The sequence below is a fragment of the Psammomys obesus genome, unplaced genomic scaffold (assembly GCF_907164565.1).
Source record: "Psammomys obesus unplaced genomic scaffold, mPsaObe1.curated_primary_1811, whole genome shotgun sequence".
In the NCBI taxonomy this organism is placed as follows: domain Eukaryota; kingdom Metazoa; phylum Chordata; class Mammalia; order Rodentia; family Muridae; genus Psammomys; species Psammomys obesus.
In genome coordinates this window covers 4,775,927-4,794,144 of record NW_026596166.1, presented here as the reverse complement: position 1 = coordinate 4,794,144, position 18,218 = coordinate 4,775,927, and the positions used below count along the sequence as shown (strand labels likewise).

At 48.4% G+C, this 18,218-nt stretch overlaps 1 protein-coding gene across 3 annotated transcripts in view; it reads left to right on the top strand.

The window, feature by feature from the left end:
- Syne2 (spectrin repeat containing nuclear envelope protein 2) overlaps nt 1-18,218 on the top strand; it is a 305,981-nt gene that overhangs the window by 279,165 nt on the left and 8,598 nt on the right. For all 3 annotated transcript variants that reach the window (XM_055595536.1, XM_055595534.1, XM_055595535.1), the window contains 9 exons: nt 505-667; nt 8,412-8,599; nt 9,255-9,405; nt 9,678-9,860; nt 11,047-11,184; nt 12,109-12,303; nt 15,115-15,397; nt 15,883-15,951; nt 16,892-17,031. In XM_055595536.1, the coding sequence (XP_055451511.1) occupies nt 505-667; nt 8,412-8,599; nt 9,255-9,405; nt 9,678-9,860; nt 11,047-11,184; nt 12,109-12,303; nt 15,115-15,397; nt 15,883-15,951; nt 16,892-17,031 (1,510 nt within the window). The remainder of the gene's footprint in view (nt 1-504; nt 668-8,411; nt 8,600-9,254; nt 9,406-9,677; nt 9,861-11,046; nt 11,185-12,108; nt 12,304-15,114; nt 15,398-15,882; nt 15,952-16,891; nt 17,032-18,218) is intronic.

The window sequence follows — 18,218 nt, the reverse complement described above, 5'->3', positions numbered from 1 at the left end:
TGACTCAGAGATGCCCCATAAAAAGCCCACAAAGCAGACTCAATGGAGCACCAGCCCTCACACCAAAGTGGTAGAGTGGCCGTGTGTTCTGTCCTTGTTCAGGTTTATAAGGGGCATCATGAGCCAAATAAGTACCGAGCGAACCGGATATAAGACATCAGCCATCCAGGGAGGACCACTGACTATTATCTCAGGCATATCGGTGACAGAAACTGGAACGAAATGACCAGAATGTATGTATGTTAGAGGGGGGGAAATGGCATCTTACCTCCAGTCTGGAGCCCCAGAAAGCTGGCCAGGGTGTTAGGAGCAGTCCATGTGGGTTTGACAGGATTGAGTCCCTGTGAAAAACTGTCCAGACCAACAGTGCGAACATGCCTGGGGACGTGTGGGTTGTCCCTGCTATGAAACCAAAGCAGCATGCGTGCTCTCCCGCCCAGCAGCATCCATACTGGCCCTCGCTCCCTCCTGCTCATGACGGGTTCTCTCTCCCACCGAATTCAGGGTGAAGAAGCTGAAGGAGACATTTGCTTTCATCCAGCAGTTAGACAAAAACATGAGCAACCTGCGCACCTGGCTGGCGCGAATCGAGTCGGAGCTCTCCAAGCCCGTCGTGTATGACGTGTGCGATAACCAGGAGATCCAGAAGAGGCTCGCAGAGCAACAGGTGAGCGAAGGGAGGGATGCTGGGAGGAAAAGGGGCACCATGGGAGGCCAAGGCGGGCCTGCCCTCATCTGCCAGCTGGCCCGTGCATGTTCCCATCAGAGGAGGCGGTCTACCTCCAAATGCCACCTTCCCTTTCGCACACCTCTTTGTGAAGTAGTTCAGATAATGTTGAGAATGCAAACCTTCATTTTGATGGTCAGTGGGATTTTTTGTTGCACCTTTGTTGCTTTGAAAGGCAATGAATTGGGGGTATATTTTGTGTTTTTTTGAGGGGATGAGATCATTAGTGTCTTGCTATATGATCCAGACTCACTTCAGACTCTCAGCCTTGTGCCCTATCATACTGACATCAGCTGGATAGACCTGAGAGGGGAGACTCTCGCTTGAGGAACAGCCTCCGCAGAGTAGTCTGGAGATCAAGGTAGCCTCAGACTCAGAGCTCCACCTGCCTCTGCCTCCTGAGTGCTGGAATTGAGGGCACACACCGCCACACCTGATTGATGTAGGAGGGCCCAGCCCACTGTGGGCGGTACCATCCTTAGGAAGTGGACCTGGGCTGTATAAGAAGGGTAGCCAGGCAAGCTAGGAGAGTAAGCAGCATTCCTCCGTGGCCTCTGCTTCACTTCCTGCCCTGAGCTCCTGCTCTGGCTTCTCTCAATCATAGCCTATACCCAAATAATAAACCTCCTCCTCCCAAACTTGCTTTTGGTCAGTGTTTTTCACAACAGAGAAACAAACAGGAGTACCTGCTAACTACCGTAACTACAGCCATCATATCTGGATATACCATCATACCTGGATACAGACACACTCACCCTCCCCAACCCCTCGCTCCTGGGATTTCATATGTTAGGCAAGTGCTCAGTCAAGACCAAAAAGAAACACCCCAGTTTTCTGTTTTGCTTTGTTTTGTTTTTGGTGTGTGTGTGTGTATGTGTGTTTGAGTGAGAGAATGAGAGAGAGACAGAGACAGAGAGATAGCTGAGGATAACTTTGAACTCTTCCGTCAACTTCTACCTCCTCTATCCTTGGATTTATAGGTGTATGCCACCATGCCTTTCTCAGAAGACACTCTTTAATGATAAATTATCTTGAGTCAGGTCTATCTTTTACTGGCCTGGCCTAATTTTTTGTTGTTGCATTTTTTTTTCTTTTTTTTCTTTTCAAGACAATATTTCTCTGAGTAGCCTTTAATGTTTTGAGCCTGGAACTCAGAGATCCGCCTGCCTCTGCCTCCCAAGTGCTGTGATTAAAGAGGTATACCACCAATACTTAGCTTTTTATTGATTTAAAAGTAACATATTTTTTGCTACTTTAAATAGAATAACTTTTTAATTAAACACTTTTAAAAATCTGTCTTGATTATTTTAATTATGTGTAAGTGTGTCGTGTGCTAATGAGCACAGGTGTACACAGAGGTCGGGGCTTTGAGTCCCTCAGGAGTTAGAGGGTGTTGCGAGCTCCCCAACATGGTGCTAGAAACTGAACTTGGGGCCCTGTGCAACAGCAGTATGCGCGATTACCTGTTGAGCATCTTTGAAGCCCCCACTCAACAACTCAACATTTTTTGTTTTTAAAGCATCTCATTATATAGTCCTGACTAATCTAGAACCTGCTCTATAGACCAGGCGGGCCTTGAACTCCCAGAAAATCCTCTTGCCTCCTTCCAAGTGCTGGGAGCAAAGGTGTTCACTACCGTGCTTTTGCTGCTGTCGTTCTAAAATGCTATCACTCGGGATGGAGACGGGGCTCAGCACTTAAGACGGTGAGCTGCTCTTGCAGAGGACCTGAGCTCAGTTCCCAGCACCCACACCAGGCAGCTCACAGCCACCTGCAACTCCAGGGTCAGGGGATCCCATGCCATCTTCTAGCCTCTGTGGGCATGTGCACCACCCACATACAGACCACATGCTTAAAACATGTAAATTTTTTTAAAAAAAATAAATAAAGTGGAATTACAATTACCATTTAATTGATACCTATTCTCTGGCTTTCTAATTAGCATTATTTAGTAATGCAACAGATTTGAAATGCTGGCCTTGTTTTCCTCTTCCTCTCTCCCTCCATCTCCTTCTTCTCTTCCTCCTTTCTTTCTCTTTTAAAGACAAGTCTCATTGTATAACCCTACCTGGCCTAGAACTCGCTTTGTAGACCAGGCTAGCCTCCAATCACAAAGATCTGCCTCCTTCTACCTCCCTGGTGCTAAGATTAAAGGCATGCACCACCACACTCAGCTAAACGTGTCTTTTATTGAGATTATCTAGATCAATTGTTCTCAACTTGTGGGTCAGGACCCCTTTGGGGTTCAAATGACCCATTCACAGGGGTCACATATAAGATATCCTGTATATCAGATATTTACATTATGATTCGTAACAGTAGCAGAATTGTAAGTATGAAGTAGCAATGAAAATAATTTTATGGTTGGAGAGTCACTGTAACATGAGAAACCATATTAAAAGGTTACAGTGTCAGGAAGGTTGAGAACCACTCTGCTAGATTCTGTCTTTGCTTTGGTAAATAAAGGATAGTCTTGAGCATCGTACAGTATCAGTGGACATTACAGAAATGTGAATGTGCACTGAGAATGGTCTAAGTGAAGTCACAGCTGCGGGAATATTCAGTTTTATTTGCCAGTTTGACTAGTGTGAATTCCTTTGGACAGCCTCTCAACAGACAAAGCCTTACAAGTAACTGTCCACTGAATGGTGGGTTTATCCAGGTGACTGTGGATGCTGGCAACATCTTTGCTCTCAAAGAATGGTTGGCTGGGCCTGAAGCCTGTCTTCATATTTCATAAATCAAAAGTAGGACACAACAGTAAATGGCAGAGAATTTATTCCACAAGCCATAAAATCTAAAACTAACATTGTCATGGCCTTCTTTGTGCCCCATGCTAAAGTGATAGGTAGTTTCAACCTGGCTGACTTTAAGGCTTCCTCCTTGTAGAGTTCAAGATCACCAGAAATGGAATTTTTGTCCTTTATAATTACCAAGAAAAATGGCAGCGTTGCTATAGGGAACTAGCATTACTATGAAATAGTTACTGTATTAATTTCTCTATTATTCTAATAAAATTCCACAAACTTAGCAGCTTAAAAATCTCAAACTCGTTATCTTATAGTTCCAACAGGGTGTCAAAGAGGCTGCCATCTTTTCTCGAGGTTCTAAAGCAGTGGTTCTTAACCTTTCGAGTGCTATGACCCTTTTATACAGTTCCTCAAGTTGTGGTGACCCCCAGCTATAAAATTTTTTTTTTGTTGATACTCCATAACTGTAATTTTGCTATTATTATGAATCATAAATATTAATATCTGATATGCAGGATATCTGATATGCAACTCCCAAAGGGGTCATGACCCACAGGTTGAGAATCACTGTTCTTTTTCCATGGACCATTCTTTATGGGTGTGTCCTTTCACTCACTGGTCCACTTTTAAGTGGGTATAATCAGGAGACTATTGATGTTCTAAGGTCACATGATTGACTAATTTAATTCTCATTTACCAAGTGTCTTAGTCACTGGCCTATTGCTGTAAAGAGACACCGTGACCAAGGCAACTCATATAAAGAAAGCATTTAATTGGGGGCTTTCGTACAGTTGAAGAGGCTTAGTCCATTACCATCGTGGCAGAGAACATGGCAGCAAGAATGTGTGATGCTGGAGAAGTAGCCGACTTGGGTTTTGAAACCTCAAAGCCCACCCTAGTAACACTTCCTCCAACAAGACCACACCTCCTAATCCTTCTAATCCCTCTAACCCTTTCAAACAGCACCAGACCCTCTCATTCAAACCATTCCTCCAGATTCTGGGATTAGGATTTGGACCTTCTTGATGGCAGAAAAGGTTTTATCCTACCTACTGCAGAGGTGCTGAGGCAATTGTTAGTGGGTTTGCTTAAAAGAACATTGCCGTGGGTCTGTTATGCTAAGTCCAGACTTTCTGAAACACTGGAGACAGAATATTACTGCAAGGAGGTATGGTTAGGTCATTTCTGGAAACTTTGCTTATGTTTTCACCCCAGATAAATAGCATAAATTGTTTGACTGCTTCTAAAAATAAGACCTAAAAAGTTGAGATCACTTAATACTATCTTCTCAAAAGTCCTTAGCTCCTAAAGTTGTTACAGTCCCTGCTGTTCCTCATTCCTCTTAGGACAACAACCCTGGGGAGGTGCACAGGAAGGAGTAAGGCCAGTAGTTCTCAAGTTGTGGATCTTGAACAACAGTTTCACAGGGGTCAGATAACCTACACATCAGATATTCACATTACAATTCATTAACAGTAGCATGATTATAGTTATGAAGTAGCAACAAAAATAATTTTATGGCTGGGGGTCACCACAACATGAGGAACTGTATTTAGGGGGTCACAGCATGAGGAAGGTTGAGAAACACTGGGTTAGGCCCCACTGAGCCCTTTCACGTACTCCTCTCAGTGACTGGTGCTAAAATTGTACCATTACTTCTTCAGAATGAAACACAATGGGATTTTGGGGCTCTTCAGTTCTGGACCGCTTTCACTGAGTCCCAGGATTTCTTTTCTGGTTTTGTTTTTTCTTTTTTTTTCTTTTCTTTTTTTTTTTTTTTTTTTTTTTTTTTTTTTTTTTTTTTTTTTTTTTTGTTTTTTTTTTTTTTTTTTTTTTTTTTTTTTTTTTTTTTTTTTTTTTTTGCTTCTTGGTTCCTTGTAGGGTGTCCCGTGATGGCTTAGAGTAGTATGGTTTATTACCAGTTATTCTTTGACTAGCAATAGGCTCTTTCCCCCATGCAGATTTGTTTAGCATCATGCCAAACTACCAAAGCATCACTGCCATTGGCTCAACTTGCTGCCTGACTGTGTGTCCCTAAACCTCTCCTTAGGGATATCCTGCAGCTGCCACCAGAGTGCTCCCTGGGATTTCTCCTCCATCCCATTTCCTGGCTCTTTTTTATCCCCATTCTTTCTGCCTACATTCTCCTCTCTTGTTTCACTTTTCTCTCATCTCTTCTTGATGCCTGCTTCTTCCTTCCTGGCCCTTTCTCAAATTCAGGGCCCTGGGTTGCCTGATAAGGGCAGAAAAATCAAGTTGGACAAAAATTCCTTTTCAGAACTGATGAGGAAAGGCTTTCTTGCTAGCTTGTGCTGTTTCTCAGAGTCTAGACAGTTTCTGAAATGTAACTCTTCTTCAGACATGTGCCCTGGTGTATGTTAGTGATAGGATTTGTTGTTGTTGCAAACAACAATGTCACTGGTCCAGCACTCACTTGGATTACATTTTCAGATACAGTCCACTTTCTTTTATATTGTACAAGGTAACTAGTAGCAAGCAGCACAAGATACCTACCACCACTCAGCTACTCTATAGTGTTCCAAGAAGATATAGAATCTTTAGATGGAGGTTTCTGTTAAAAATCTTGGGCCTTTTAAAAATCCCAAATGAAGGTGGTCTTTTATAGATTATTTCAGGAGGCTGGGCATGGTGGCACATGGTGGCCTTTAATCCTAGCACTTGGGGAGGCAGGGGAGGAGCATCTCTGTGAGTTTGAAGGCAGCCTCGTCTACAAAATGAGTCCAGGAAGGACTACACAGAGAAACCCTGTCCCAAAAAAAAAGCAAAAAATAGATTGGTTGATTGATTGATTGATTCATTGATTGATTTCAGAGCTCATTTCTTCCTACCACTTGTCATACATATTCCATTTTCTTTAGCCATTTCATTCAGCGTGAGCTGGATTAATAATAATAAGATAGGGGCTAGAGAGACGGCTCAGTGGCTAAGAGCACTGGCTGCTCCTCCAGGAGACCCAGGTCCTATTCCCAGAACCTACAGGGTGGCTTGTGACCATCTGTAACTCCAGTTTGGGAGATCTAACTCCCTCTTCTGGCCACCACAGGCATCAGCACATATAAGGTACATACACACGGGACATGCATGTAAACACCCACATACATAAGTCTTTCATATTACATATTAAAATTAATGACTATGTAAGACCATTGGAATGATTCTTACAGTACGTCGCATTCATGTTTACCTCTGGGCTAGAATTTCTCCACACCTTTCCAAACTATCCTAGCTAACTAGAACCAGATGGTATCCTGGACATTTCCCAATGAAAAGTGTCCCTATGCTCTTTCAGGACCACTCATTGGAGTGCTGATTCGTTGCTTTTGTAGCTAAAAAGAGCGTACATCAATGCCAGTGAGCTTCTGAAAAATCCAGAAACCCTTCTGTAAACCAGGAAGAATTCTTAAAGCTGGAATTCTGCTTAAATGCAGTCTGCTTAAATGCTGTAGAGCCAGCCCCAGTATTAATCCTGCAGACCCTCCTGGCCCTGCGGTACTTCAGGCCTTCTCCCTGACTACAGAACTTAAGAATTCCACCAGCATATCTCGCCTCCCAGGGCTAAGCAGGAGCAAATTTCTGCGTATAAATACATTGTGTCTTCACTCTGGATCTGAGTCAGGGACTGCCTGATGAAGAACTGAGAATGGGGTGCCAGCATTTGTTCTCATAGCTACCGTGAACACAGAATGCCCAGGCTTACATTTATCAGAAGAGATGTAAGAAAATACTAGGCCCATCCCGTAGTCCATACAGTAGTAATATTCAGGTGACCTAGAATGACCCTTAGCTGCCTTTCTGTGGATGGAAGCCGCTGTTAACAAAATGCTCTTCTTGTGGCCTGACCTACAGCCTTAGCATTATTAACAGTTGCTCATGTGAAAATGTAAAACTTCAGAAACAGACATGTTAACGAAACAATTAAAACAGAATGGAACTTTGTCTTTGCTACCTCTTGGTGTGTAACTGAGACACCAGGATCAATTGGGGGTAGTTCTCTAATCACTTGTCACAGAGTCTGGATGATAGGGAAGACTTCTCAACTCTCTATGAACACCCAGCCAGCCCACACCCACGGTACACAGGGTGGGGAGGATTCCCTCGGTCTCTTGATGAAGAAGAAGCCATGTTTATTATTAAGAAAAATTATTAAGGCTTTGTTAGCATATGCCTGTCATTCTATCACTTGGCCAGGGCTGTGTTGAGGGTCAAGATAAAAGGAGGACAACAGAAACTGATCTTCCACCCTTCTATCTCTTTATATGTATTTATATTTTCTAAGCAAGAAAGTGCCATGACTGTAGGTATTGGGACAAGATTCCAGAGGCCTTCCCACCTCCTCAAGCCACAGGCTCAGCTGCACCCCATAAGTTAGAAGCCTCAGCATTCTCCCCTGGGGTCCACGAAGTCCTCATTGAGATGGGCTCATGAAGAGGCCGCCCACTCCTGTGCCTGCAGCTGCCAGGGGTGTGTAGGCTCAAGTCTCTATAGGTTTGAGAATTCTGTGACCCATCAAAGGTCAAAAGCCGGTCACTTTGATTTGAGTTCCTGCTAAACAGACTATTTTTCAAAGAAGACCTTCCCCAAACCGAGTCTTTACTGCGGACCTCTAGAATTGGATGGTTTGGCCTGAGCCCCATGTATGCCCAAAGCGGCTGGCCAGTAGCATCTCAGCCATCTGTCAGCGTGTGGTGGGCTTCCCCCCCCCCCCCCGTACACTAAGTGAGCACAGTAGTGAAGCTACACAGTGGCTAATATGTAGGCTGAGCCAGGTATCCACAGCGCGGGGCCACATGAAGACAACAGGCTCAGTCTGTTTGAATCCCAAGACACCCGTGTCCCCTGACTCGGGGGTGGGGAGAGAAGAGTGGGCAGGGATCCTCTGACTGAAGTGCTTTCGTGCTCTCTTGCTCTTGTAGGATCTGCAGCGTGATATCGAACAGCACAGTGCAGGGGTGGAGTCTGTGTTCAACATCTGTGATGTCCTACTGCATGACTCTGACGCCTGTGCGAACGAGACAGAGTGTGACTCAATCCAGCAGACCACCAGGAGCCTGGACAGGCGCTGGAGGAACATCTGTGCCATGTCGATGGAGCGGCGCATGAAGTGAGCAGCCAGCTGGCCTGAAACAGGGCGAGCGTTTTCCGATAACGTGCGCGCGCACACAGCCACAGTAACTGTGCCCTGTTCGAGTCACTTAGAAATACACCAAGAAGTAGCTCAGTTGGTAGAGTGTTTGCCTAGCATGGAGGAGGCTCCGAGTTCAATCCCCAGCACAGTGTTAACAGGGAATGGCATGCATGCATGTCACCTCAGCCCGTAGGAAGTGGAGCCAGAAGGGTGGAGAGTTCAGGGCCAGCCTAGGCTACAAAGAGACCTTGTCTTAAAAGAAAGAAATGCCAAGGGTTGGCAGAGAAGGCCCAGTAGGGTGAACAAGGAAATCACTTGAGAAAACAAACAAACAAACAAACAAGGAGTACTGCCTTTCTCCAGCCACAGAGCAGGGCAGACAGCCCCAAGCCCTGGAAGCAGGAGTTTCGAGGTGCTTGGGTTCCCCAGAAGAATTGAGTTTAGACCAAGAACAACATCATCCTTAGCTATTTCCTGGAAAAGAGTAGTGGGTTCTCCCTAACAGTTCGAGTAAAAGACCGGGAAGTGGGCTCAATCAGGGCACACACAGAACTCCGGAACGGGCAGGCCACACTCTACCTGTGGACATGGGCGGTGGTGCTAACCTTCTGCCCTCCGCTCCGCCTGTCAGAATCGAGGAGACCTGGCGGCTGTGGCAGAAGTTTTTAGATGACCATTCCCGCTTCGAGGACTGGCTCAAGTCTGCCGAGAGGACCGCGGCCTGCCCGAATTCCTCCGAGGTGTTGTATACAAACGCCAAGGAGGAGCTGAAGAGGTTTGAGGTGAGCCTCCCCTCCCCTCCCCTCCCCGCACTGCATTCTCCCGATGCGAGCCACGCCCCTCAGCCCACCCCCAGCTGCCGGGATGGCCTGGCTGGAAACATCCTTGTGCGTCGGTGCCCGCGCTCTGCCAACCTCACAGACCCGGGAGGTAGTGCTCTGCTGCTCTTATCGACTTGGGCATCAGCCTCTCAGAGCAAGCCACCCGGGGTTGGCAGAGCGGGGCGTGCCAGCCCTTTGCCCGTGTGGTGCCGACCTCCACCTTCGCGCCGTAGGCCTTCCAGCGGCAGATTCACGAGAGGCTGACCCAGCTGGAGCTCATCAACAAGCAGTACCGGCGGCTGGCCCGGGAGAACCGCACGGACACGGCCAGCAAGCTGAAGCAGATGGTGCACGAGGGCAACCAGCGCTGGGACAATCTGCAGAAGCGGGTCACGGCCGTTCTGCGGAGGCTCAGGGTAACCCGCCCGGGGCCCCGGGGCGCTGTGGGTGGATATTCGGGGAGAGGTGATATGTGAGATGCTGTGGCCGGCTGGCAGGACAACGACAGGCAGACCTCACCGAATATTAAGAGTTATCTTAACATTCTCCCCACACAAAGGAGTCTGTTGGCCGCCCGGCCTTCATTCTTAAAGAGGGATTTGCATAGGGCTTCTCGGGCAGAGCCTGCCCGTGCGATCTGTGTTACCAAAACACATCTCTCCCTACAACTTCTGTAACCCGATGGGTGTGGGCGTTGGCACACGGGCTTGCCCAGAGTGTGGGGCACTGCTTTCCTGGGACAGTGGAAAGCACACATGCACCTCTGCAAAGAGCCTTGTCCCCCCATCTGTTTTTATCAGCCCTGCATCAGAGATATGGATGAAACACCGAGTGTATGTACACTCTGTTGTGTGGGGCGTTGGGACGGTACCTGAGGTTTAGAGCACGCTGATTAACCTCAAAGCAGTCTAGGAAGACGAGAACCTAGGCTTTTTATTTTTGTTTTTTTTAACCCTCTTAGAAGGGCATTAGCAGGCTGTCCAACAATTCAGACGATTCCTTTGCATTAATCTATTTCCTGCTGGTTTGGCGATTACTAGTCTAAACCTTCACATGGCCCGAAATGCCACCTTTGTCTGGGGACAGCTGCCTGTCTCTGATGAAGTGACAATCTGGGAGGCCTCTTTCATTGGACGGAATGAATCTGCTTTTGCAAGTTCAGAATTACAGGAGAGCAAATGAAGCCATCAGACCTAAGCTCCACGTGGCTCCTTTTCCTTCTCTTTCTTTTTATGTTAAAAGACCGAGCCTCACCATGTAGTCTAGGCTGGCCTAGAACACATGATTCTGTTGCCTCAGCCTCCAGACTAATAAGAAAATCCCCTGGGCATCTTGGCCGCATCGTCCATGGACAGGGAGATTCACTGAGTTAGATTAGAAAACCCAGAATTTCAAATTCCTGGAAGGACCTAAGAGACTATGTGGCACATTATGGAACATTCTGGAATCATATCCAAGACAAGCCCCCAGGCCCCAGCTGCACTGTGTCGAGGCTTCTGGGGCACCCCAGAGACAGCTTCTGTCTGAGAGCACTGAGCACCCTTTCCTTGAGCCCGACACGAGCGTGCGGTGCAAACATGGCTTTTCTCCCTTCCCTCACAGTACTTCACCAACCAGAGGGAAGAATTTGAGGGCACCAGGGAGAGCATCCTGGTGTGGCTCACGGAGATGGACCTGCAGCTGACCAACGTGGAACACTTCTCAGAGAGTGACGCCGAGGACAAGATGCGCCAGCTGAATGTGAGTGCCACCTCCTCAGTGCCTCGAGAAGGGGCGGCTCTGTGGAAGAGAACGGGCCGAGTGCCAGGTTTTCGCTGCTGCTCAGAGAATGTTCCAGAATTCTCCAGGCAACAGGCCACATGTCAGCTGTAGCGTTTACACTGCTCACACCAGGGATGCCGGGTAGTCGAGGGCTCATTCTGAGGACAAAGCTCACTTTAGTCCACACTGTACTTCACAGGCTGCCGTTTACTCGGTACCTGAGTCCATGCGGGGCAGGCTAGCTGTCACTGGCTGGGCCAAGATCACACACCCGTCTGCTCTCCCACTGCTACAGGTCTCTGTCTACAGTCAGTTTGGCAGTTTTGCTTTGGTTGTTGTTTCGAGATAATGTCTTGGCTTGAGGTGGGCAGACATCCTGCCTCGTGATGATGAGATTAGAGACATATTCAGCCTCATACTAGTTTTCTTTCACAGCCGTTCTCTCCTTAGTTAGAAAACATCAACAAATGAAAACTGGTTGCCTCTTAATACAACAAACACATTATTATTATTATTATTATTATTATTATTATTATTATTATTTTCACCAAGGCTATTTTGGGGAAATATTCTGTTCCCAAGAATTCATCCAAGAAGATGAATTCTCTCGCCCATGCCCATAAGGATGCCTATCCATTTGGGTCAAATTCATAATTTCTTTATATGGAAAAAAAAAGTATAGAACTTTAGAATCTATAATTTTAAATTAACTGTCATGGTCAGTTCCTTAAAAGCAGAAGCCCTGGTACCCCCTACAAAGCAGAAAGGGAAAAGGGACAAAACCATCATGGCACCTAATGTGGTTTTTTTTCCCTATGATCCTGTCATGTGGACCAGACCCTAGGCGCACACGGAGGAAAAAAAAGAGTCTCTCCTCAAAGCTCCATCTCATCTTGCACACAGGGCTTCCAACAGGAAATCACCCTGAACACCAACAAGATCGACCAGCTCATCGTGTTCGGGGAGCAGCTCATTCAGAAGAGCGAGCCTCTGGACGCGGCCCTGATCGAGGACGAGCTGGAGGAGCTCCACCGATACTGCCAGGAGGTGTTCGGCAGGGTGTCCCGCTTCCACTGTCGCCTGACCTCGCACGCCCCGGTAAGGGGGGCCCGCTGGCCAGGACTCCCAGCCCCAGAGGGAGCCCACAACACAGACAGCACCAGAGTGCAGCTCGGTGAAGCAGTGAGTTTTGTTGGGGTCACTTACAGGAGCAGAAATGACTCAAAGGCAGATGTATCACCGAAGTCTACCACAGCATGGGTGAAAGCTCACAAAATCTGGGAACCTAGAGCACACTGCAACAGCCTGCAGGCAGCTCAGCAGGTTGGAAAATGTCCTTTCCACGTGACTCCTTGTCTAAACCTCTTCCAGGCAGTTCACATGGTTTCTGCGACTTCCACGGCCAGCTGCTCTGGCCTCAAGACTCTTCTTTGCAGCTCAGCTTATCGGAGTCTTCTTTGCAGCTCAGCTTTCTTTCATCTGAGGGAGACTCTCACCTTTGATTGCTTACTCTGTCAGGGAGGAGCCTAGTGAATCTGGTTAGTTTCAGGAACTTCCTGAAGCTCTTTTGAGTTGTGTACCTTCCTGTTTAAAGAGCTTCCCTGTAAGATGGATATTTCAGTCTCGGTAGAAAACCTTTAGAGAACGCCCTGGAGGCCAGAGTAAGGTGTCAGATCCCTTGGTGCTGGAATTACAGGCAGTTGTGAGCCAACATGGCTGAACTCACGCCCTCTCATATCACCAGCCTTTTTTAGTGTATAACAGTATTTTAACTATTCTTGAAGAAAGTAGTACTTGAGTTTTGAACTGTGTGGCTAATGAAAAGGAAATCCCAGGGGTGCATTTCTTTAAGAGCCATGTCATACTGGCCTCTGGGCCCTCTGGTGGGAAAGTGGCTCAAGTTTCTGGAATGCTTCTAAAGTATACATTACAGGTGTAGGGCAGTATGGCATCATTCCTCTTAAGGTGAAGTGCCTCATGCCTGTCTTATAATACATAGCAACAGCCATGCTTTTCAGAGCTGTTTCTAATGATAGTATTCTAGAATGTTCTCTTGAAAGAGGACGATTGAGAAACTACTTTTAAGAAATGGTGCCAAGTACGACAGAAACAGGAACCAAAATGGTGGCACAGGGGGGTGGAGGGGTGGGAACTCTGTTTTCACTCTTAATGACTTAGAGCTCCAGTTACTTAGCTGGGGGAAGGATGGTGCTGGGGAGTTGTGCTCCTCTCCCCTGCCCTCATCATCCTCAGTACAGGGCTTTTCTGGTCAGTGTCAATGGCCCCTAGAACTCACTGAAAACTGTCTAGGTTGGAGTATATCCACTAGCTACTTGAGAATGTAATTTATCTTTTCCTGTCATATCCGGAAGCTTTCAATGCCTCCTCTCCCGTGCTCAGTTCTTGCCCAGTGTTTCCGCATTCCAACGCGACCTTGATGTTTCCCTAAATTCAAGGCAGTTTGGAGTGTTCATATAGGGTTAGGGTCCTCACTCAACATTTCCATCTTACTGGGCCAGAACAGTTACTTCTTGGCCACCATCATTGGCTAGATGGTCTCTTCTGTGTGTGGTCCAACTGGCAAACTTCAAATGTAGTTGAATTTCCATCGGTGTAGCCTCAAAAAGTCTCTAAGAAGTCAACGTTTTTAAATATATTTGCTTACCAGTCATTTTTTTAATAATAGAAGCTGAACAGAGACACTACACTATAAAACTGAAAAACAAAAAGGGCAAATGAGAGCTGTGGAGGTGACCTGCCATATTAACCATGAGGACCTGAGCCCGGATCCCAAGCACCCACATAAAAGCTTGGCACAGTATTAGGCCCCGTCACCCTGTGCTGGAAGAGACAAAGACAGGAGGATCCTGGCGCTTCCTCGCCAGCTAGTCTAGCTCAGCCAGCCAGCCTTGGGTTCAGCTGGAGAATTGGAGTGCAACTGAGGAAGACATCTGTTTTAGTTTATTTGTCTTGTTGCAGCCACAAAACACCCCCCCCCAAACCCCAGCAACTTCGGGGCGGGGGGGATTTTAGCTCTCGAAGAGCACAGTCCGTCACGGCAGCAGGAGAGTGAGACAGCTGGCCACACGGTGTCCAGTCAGGAAGCAGGGAGTGATAAGTGCTGCTGCTCGCCTCACTTCTTGCTTTTTATTCAATCTGGGGCCCGTGGAACTAACCTGTACCTGCACACAGACGTAAACACACACACACAAAGGGCAAACCAGAGCGTGTGATTCTTGAACATGTGTTTCTGTTGGCCATGGTGACTCTTGGGCCATTGCTTCCTTCTCTCCTAGATAAACTTAGCCTAAAATGCTCAGCTTTCTTCTTCATCTTTTTTTTTTTTTTTTAATTTTCTGCTAAGAAAAAAAAAAAGCTATAGCCCTTTAAAAATACAGATTCCAGGCCCCACTGTGGGTTGTTCGGAGTTGAATAACCAAAGTACTTTCTAAAAATGGTGTCGTGTGCGGTGTGTTTGCGCATTTGAGTGTGAGGGGTTGTGCCAGTGTCCCATGGGGCCCGTGTGGAGCTCAGAAGGCAACCATTGTTGATCCTGACCTTCCAGCTCGTTCACTGCTGTGTACACCCTATGTTACAGAAGCCAGGCTAGCTGACCAACAGATGTCCAGGTGTTCTGCCTCCAGCAGGAGCACTGGGATTTGAGCCACACAGAATACGATGCCCTGTTTCCACTTGGGTCTGAGGATTTCACCTCAGGTCATCACACACGTGTGGCAATGCCCCCCTACCTCCACCTCTTCCCCAGGACACTCTCAGTTCCTAAAAGTGCCTCAGCAATGTTGACAGCGGCTGTTTTCAGGATTGCTGGACAGGCAGCTTCCAAAGCTCTTTGCAGCTGCGGTAGCCTTTCAGCTGGTTCATCCTAAAACCCCAGTGCTTCCCATTTAGGGCTTAGAAGATGAAAAGGAGGCCTCCGAGAATGAAACAGACATAGAAGACCCGAGAGAGATCCAGGCTGACTCCTGGCGTAAGAGGAGAGAGAGCGAGGAGCCCTCGTCTGCCCAGTCTCTGTGCCACCTCGTGCCCCCGCCCCTGGGCCATGAGCGATCCGGCTGTGAGACCCCTGTCAGTGTGGACTCCATCCCTCTGGAGTGGGACCACACGGGTGACGTGGGGGGATCCTCTTCTCACGAAGACGACGAGGAGGGCCCGTTCTACAGCGCACTGTCAGGTAAAGGCGGCTTCCCAGAGCCTGAGAGCCTGCGAGCCTGACCCGTTTGGCTGTATTTCCAGCTCCATAGCAACATGGCAAGTTCTCAGTGATGCAGAGTATGGCTTGTGGTGGGCGCAGGTCTGTGGCTTTCTGGCTTCTGCCCTGCCCGCCTTTCGCCTCTCCTGCGAACTGGCTCGCTCCTGTTATAGGCAGGATGAAGGCCATGTTCTGACTTTAGGGCACCTATCAAAGCTTACTTAGTAGATTGAGTGTGGCCTTTGTTACCACACGTGCCCCTTAACCCATCACTGCAATGAACAGGAGTTGACCGGGAGGGAAAATCCTTCTGGGTTTTGAAATTCTTTTACTAAAACCTATAGGGTTAACCTGCCTTACCTAACCACCTCCTCCCACCCAGCAACGGCCCCTGCTCTGTTGACTGACTAGCTAGGCATTGTTCCCTAGGCACCTCCGGTGAGGACGACGCCATTATTCTTTTTCAGATGTAGAAATCCCCGAAAATCCTGAGGCTTATCTTAAAATGACCACAAAATCTTTGAAAGCATCTTCTGGTAGGCCCCCCGCCCATGCATGTGTCTCAACATGGCCGCATCTCATGGCACACACAGCACCCCTACACCCCCCGCTCCCTTGTCACGTCTGACCCGTGCCTCTGTGGGCACCATGCGCCTCGGTCCTGGAGTCATGGTGTACTTACGCTGCCGTACTCACCCATACCTGCGTGCTCCTTCCATGCCAGAGTGCCCTCCCACCCACTCCTGTGCCCACAGAGAGGGTTTTTGTCGTGCTGTCTTTGGTAACTCTTTCCCCCCCCTCCGTCTAACTCGAGTCCTTTGGCGTGGGCCAAGCTTTCTTCATGGTGGCTTGGTTTCAGACTATTTCCTTGCTTCTGGTGGTTAACCGAGATGGGTGGCTGGGGCTGGAAAGGACCATTGCCTTTGCCACAGCAAAAGAAACCTTTCCTCGATTTGCAGCTGTAGTCCTACCCCGCTCCCCATCGCCAGTGCATGCGCGCGCACGCGCACACACGCACACACACACCCTGTCCCCATCTTCAGTGGCAGGAGAGGGCTATCAGCAGCTTTTTGGTCCCTAAGGTCACCTTCACCATCACTTTTGCCCTCCCCGCTCAAAGGCCTCCTATCCTCTCGGCCCCCGGGCCTGGCCTTAACTGCCCAGCATCCCCACCACTGCAGACACCAGCTCCATCCGGGCGGCCGCTCATCGTTGCAGCAACTCCTGTGTCCGTTGTGTTCCGCTGTGGTTCCATCTCATGAACGTGCAGTGTCGCTCGGTTGCATGACTCCTCTCATTCCCTCCCAAGACATGCTGACATGTTGCAAACATTGCATGCTTTGCAAGGACAAGCTGCAGAGCTCATTCTGATACTATAACCTGATGCCATGTCACCTGTGGCCATCTCTGTGTCGCTCAATGCAAACCCTTTTGCTCGGAGAGGAGACCCTAAGCCGGTGTGACACTTGGTTTCAGGTAAATCCATTTCCGAGGACCACCCGTGGCACGTTCCCGACAGCCCCTCCCATCCCAAGCATCACTACAAACAAGTGGAAGGCGACAGGACTGTAGCACCGGTCCCTGCGGATGCCAGCACCCCTTACAAACCAGCCTATGTGAGTCCCCACCCCTCGGGAATGCAGCCGGGTACATGTATGCATTTGCAAGCTCGTTTGCAACTCTTGCGCTCGCTCGTGATGGGGTGATGGGGTCTCTTCTGAGACTTCAGGAAAGGGGTGTGTCTCAGTGGTAGAGCTTGCCTGGCATGGCCCCGAGCTCACCTCCCAGCACCACACAAAGAACTAGGCCCTTTGCTGAGGCATCCAGCAAATGGACTAGGGTTGAAGGTTTCCAGCCCCAAGATTTGTGTGTGCTGATAGCGACGAGAGAACTATTTTCTGCTAGAGGCAATTATCCATTTAAATATCAGGGCTTCCAGAGTCTTCCTGGGCCACCTCTTGGCTCTCCAATCTCTGCTCTATCTGCTTTCTGACTGCACGTCAGAAAAGTGAAGGGGGGGGTGGGGATTTCATCGTTTGCTACGGTGGTCATGAGACGTGGATCTGGTTCCCAGGCCATAACAGTGGAGCGTGCAGCACTCTGGAAGCCTCCTCACCCGATAGTGAACCTGCCTCATACGTTAGGATTAGTGTGGATACAGGGAGGAGCCCCTCAGAATGGCGGTCCTTATTAGGACATTATTGGGGTGTTTGCTATAATCACTGTGCCTGCACCTCTTAGTGGCAAGAGTTCCGGGTGTGCTCCAGGGAGGCAGCGGCTGGAGATGGCATAGGTTTAAAGGTTGGCCGTTGATTGTTGTTAGTCCAGAGCACTCACGATGAGGGAGTTGAGGTTAAAATGTCGCTTGGCATTTTAGTGGCACAGGCATCTTTCAGAGTAGCCAACATCGGTGGAGGGCCAGTGGGGTTAACCAAAGTGCCTTCAGTGTCTGGGGGTGCTTCTGCTAGCTAATTGGAAACAGTTGTGTCTTTCACTGGTCAGATCTGGTGCAGGCTTGGCCGTGCCCACTTAGAACTCCTCCCCTTGCTTAGCAGACAGCTGCCGCTGCTTTTACAGTCTCCATCTGTGCTGCAGCACAGACTGGGAAAGGAGACTTCACCCAGCCCCGAACCCTCTCCCTACGCTGTGCTTCGGCTTCTCCCAGGCATCAGGCTTGTGTTCCTCACCAGGCCAACTTCTGGCTCTGCTATTGGCTGTGAAACCACATGTGTTACCAGAGATCGGAAGTCTCGTCTCCCCCATTCCACACAAAGAGGGCCATATGGACACGACCCAGAGAAAG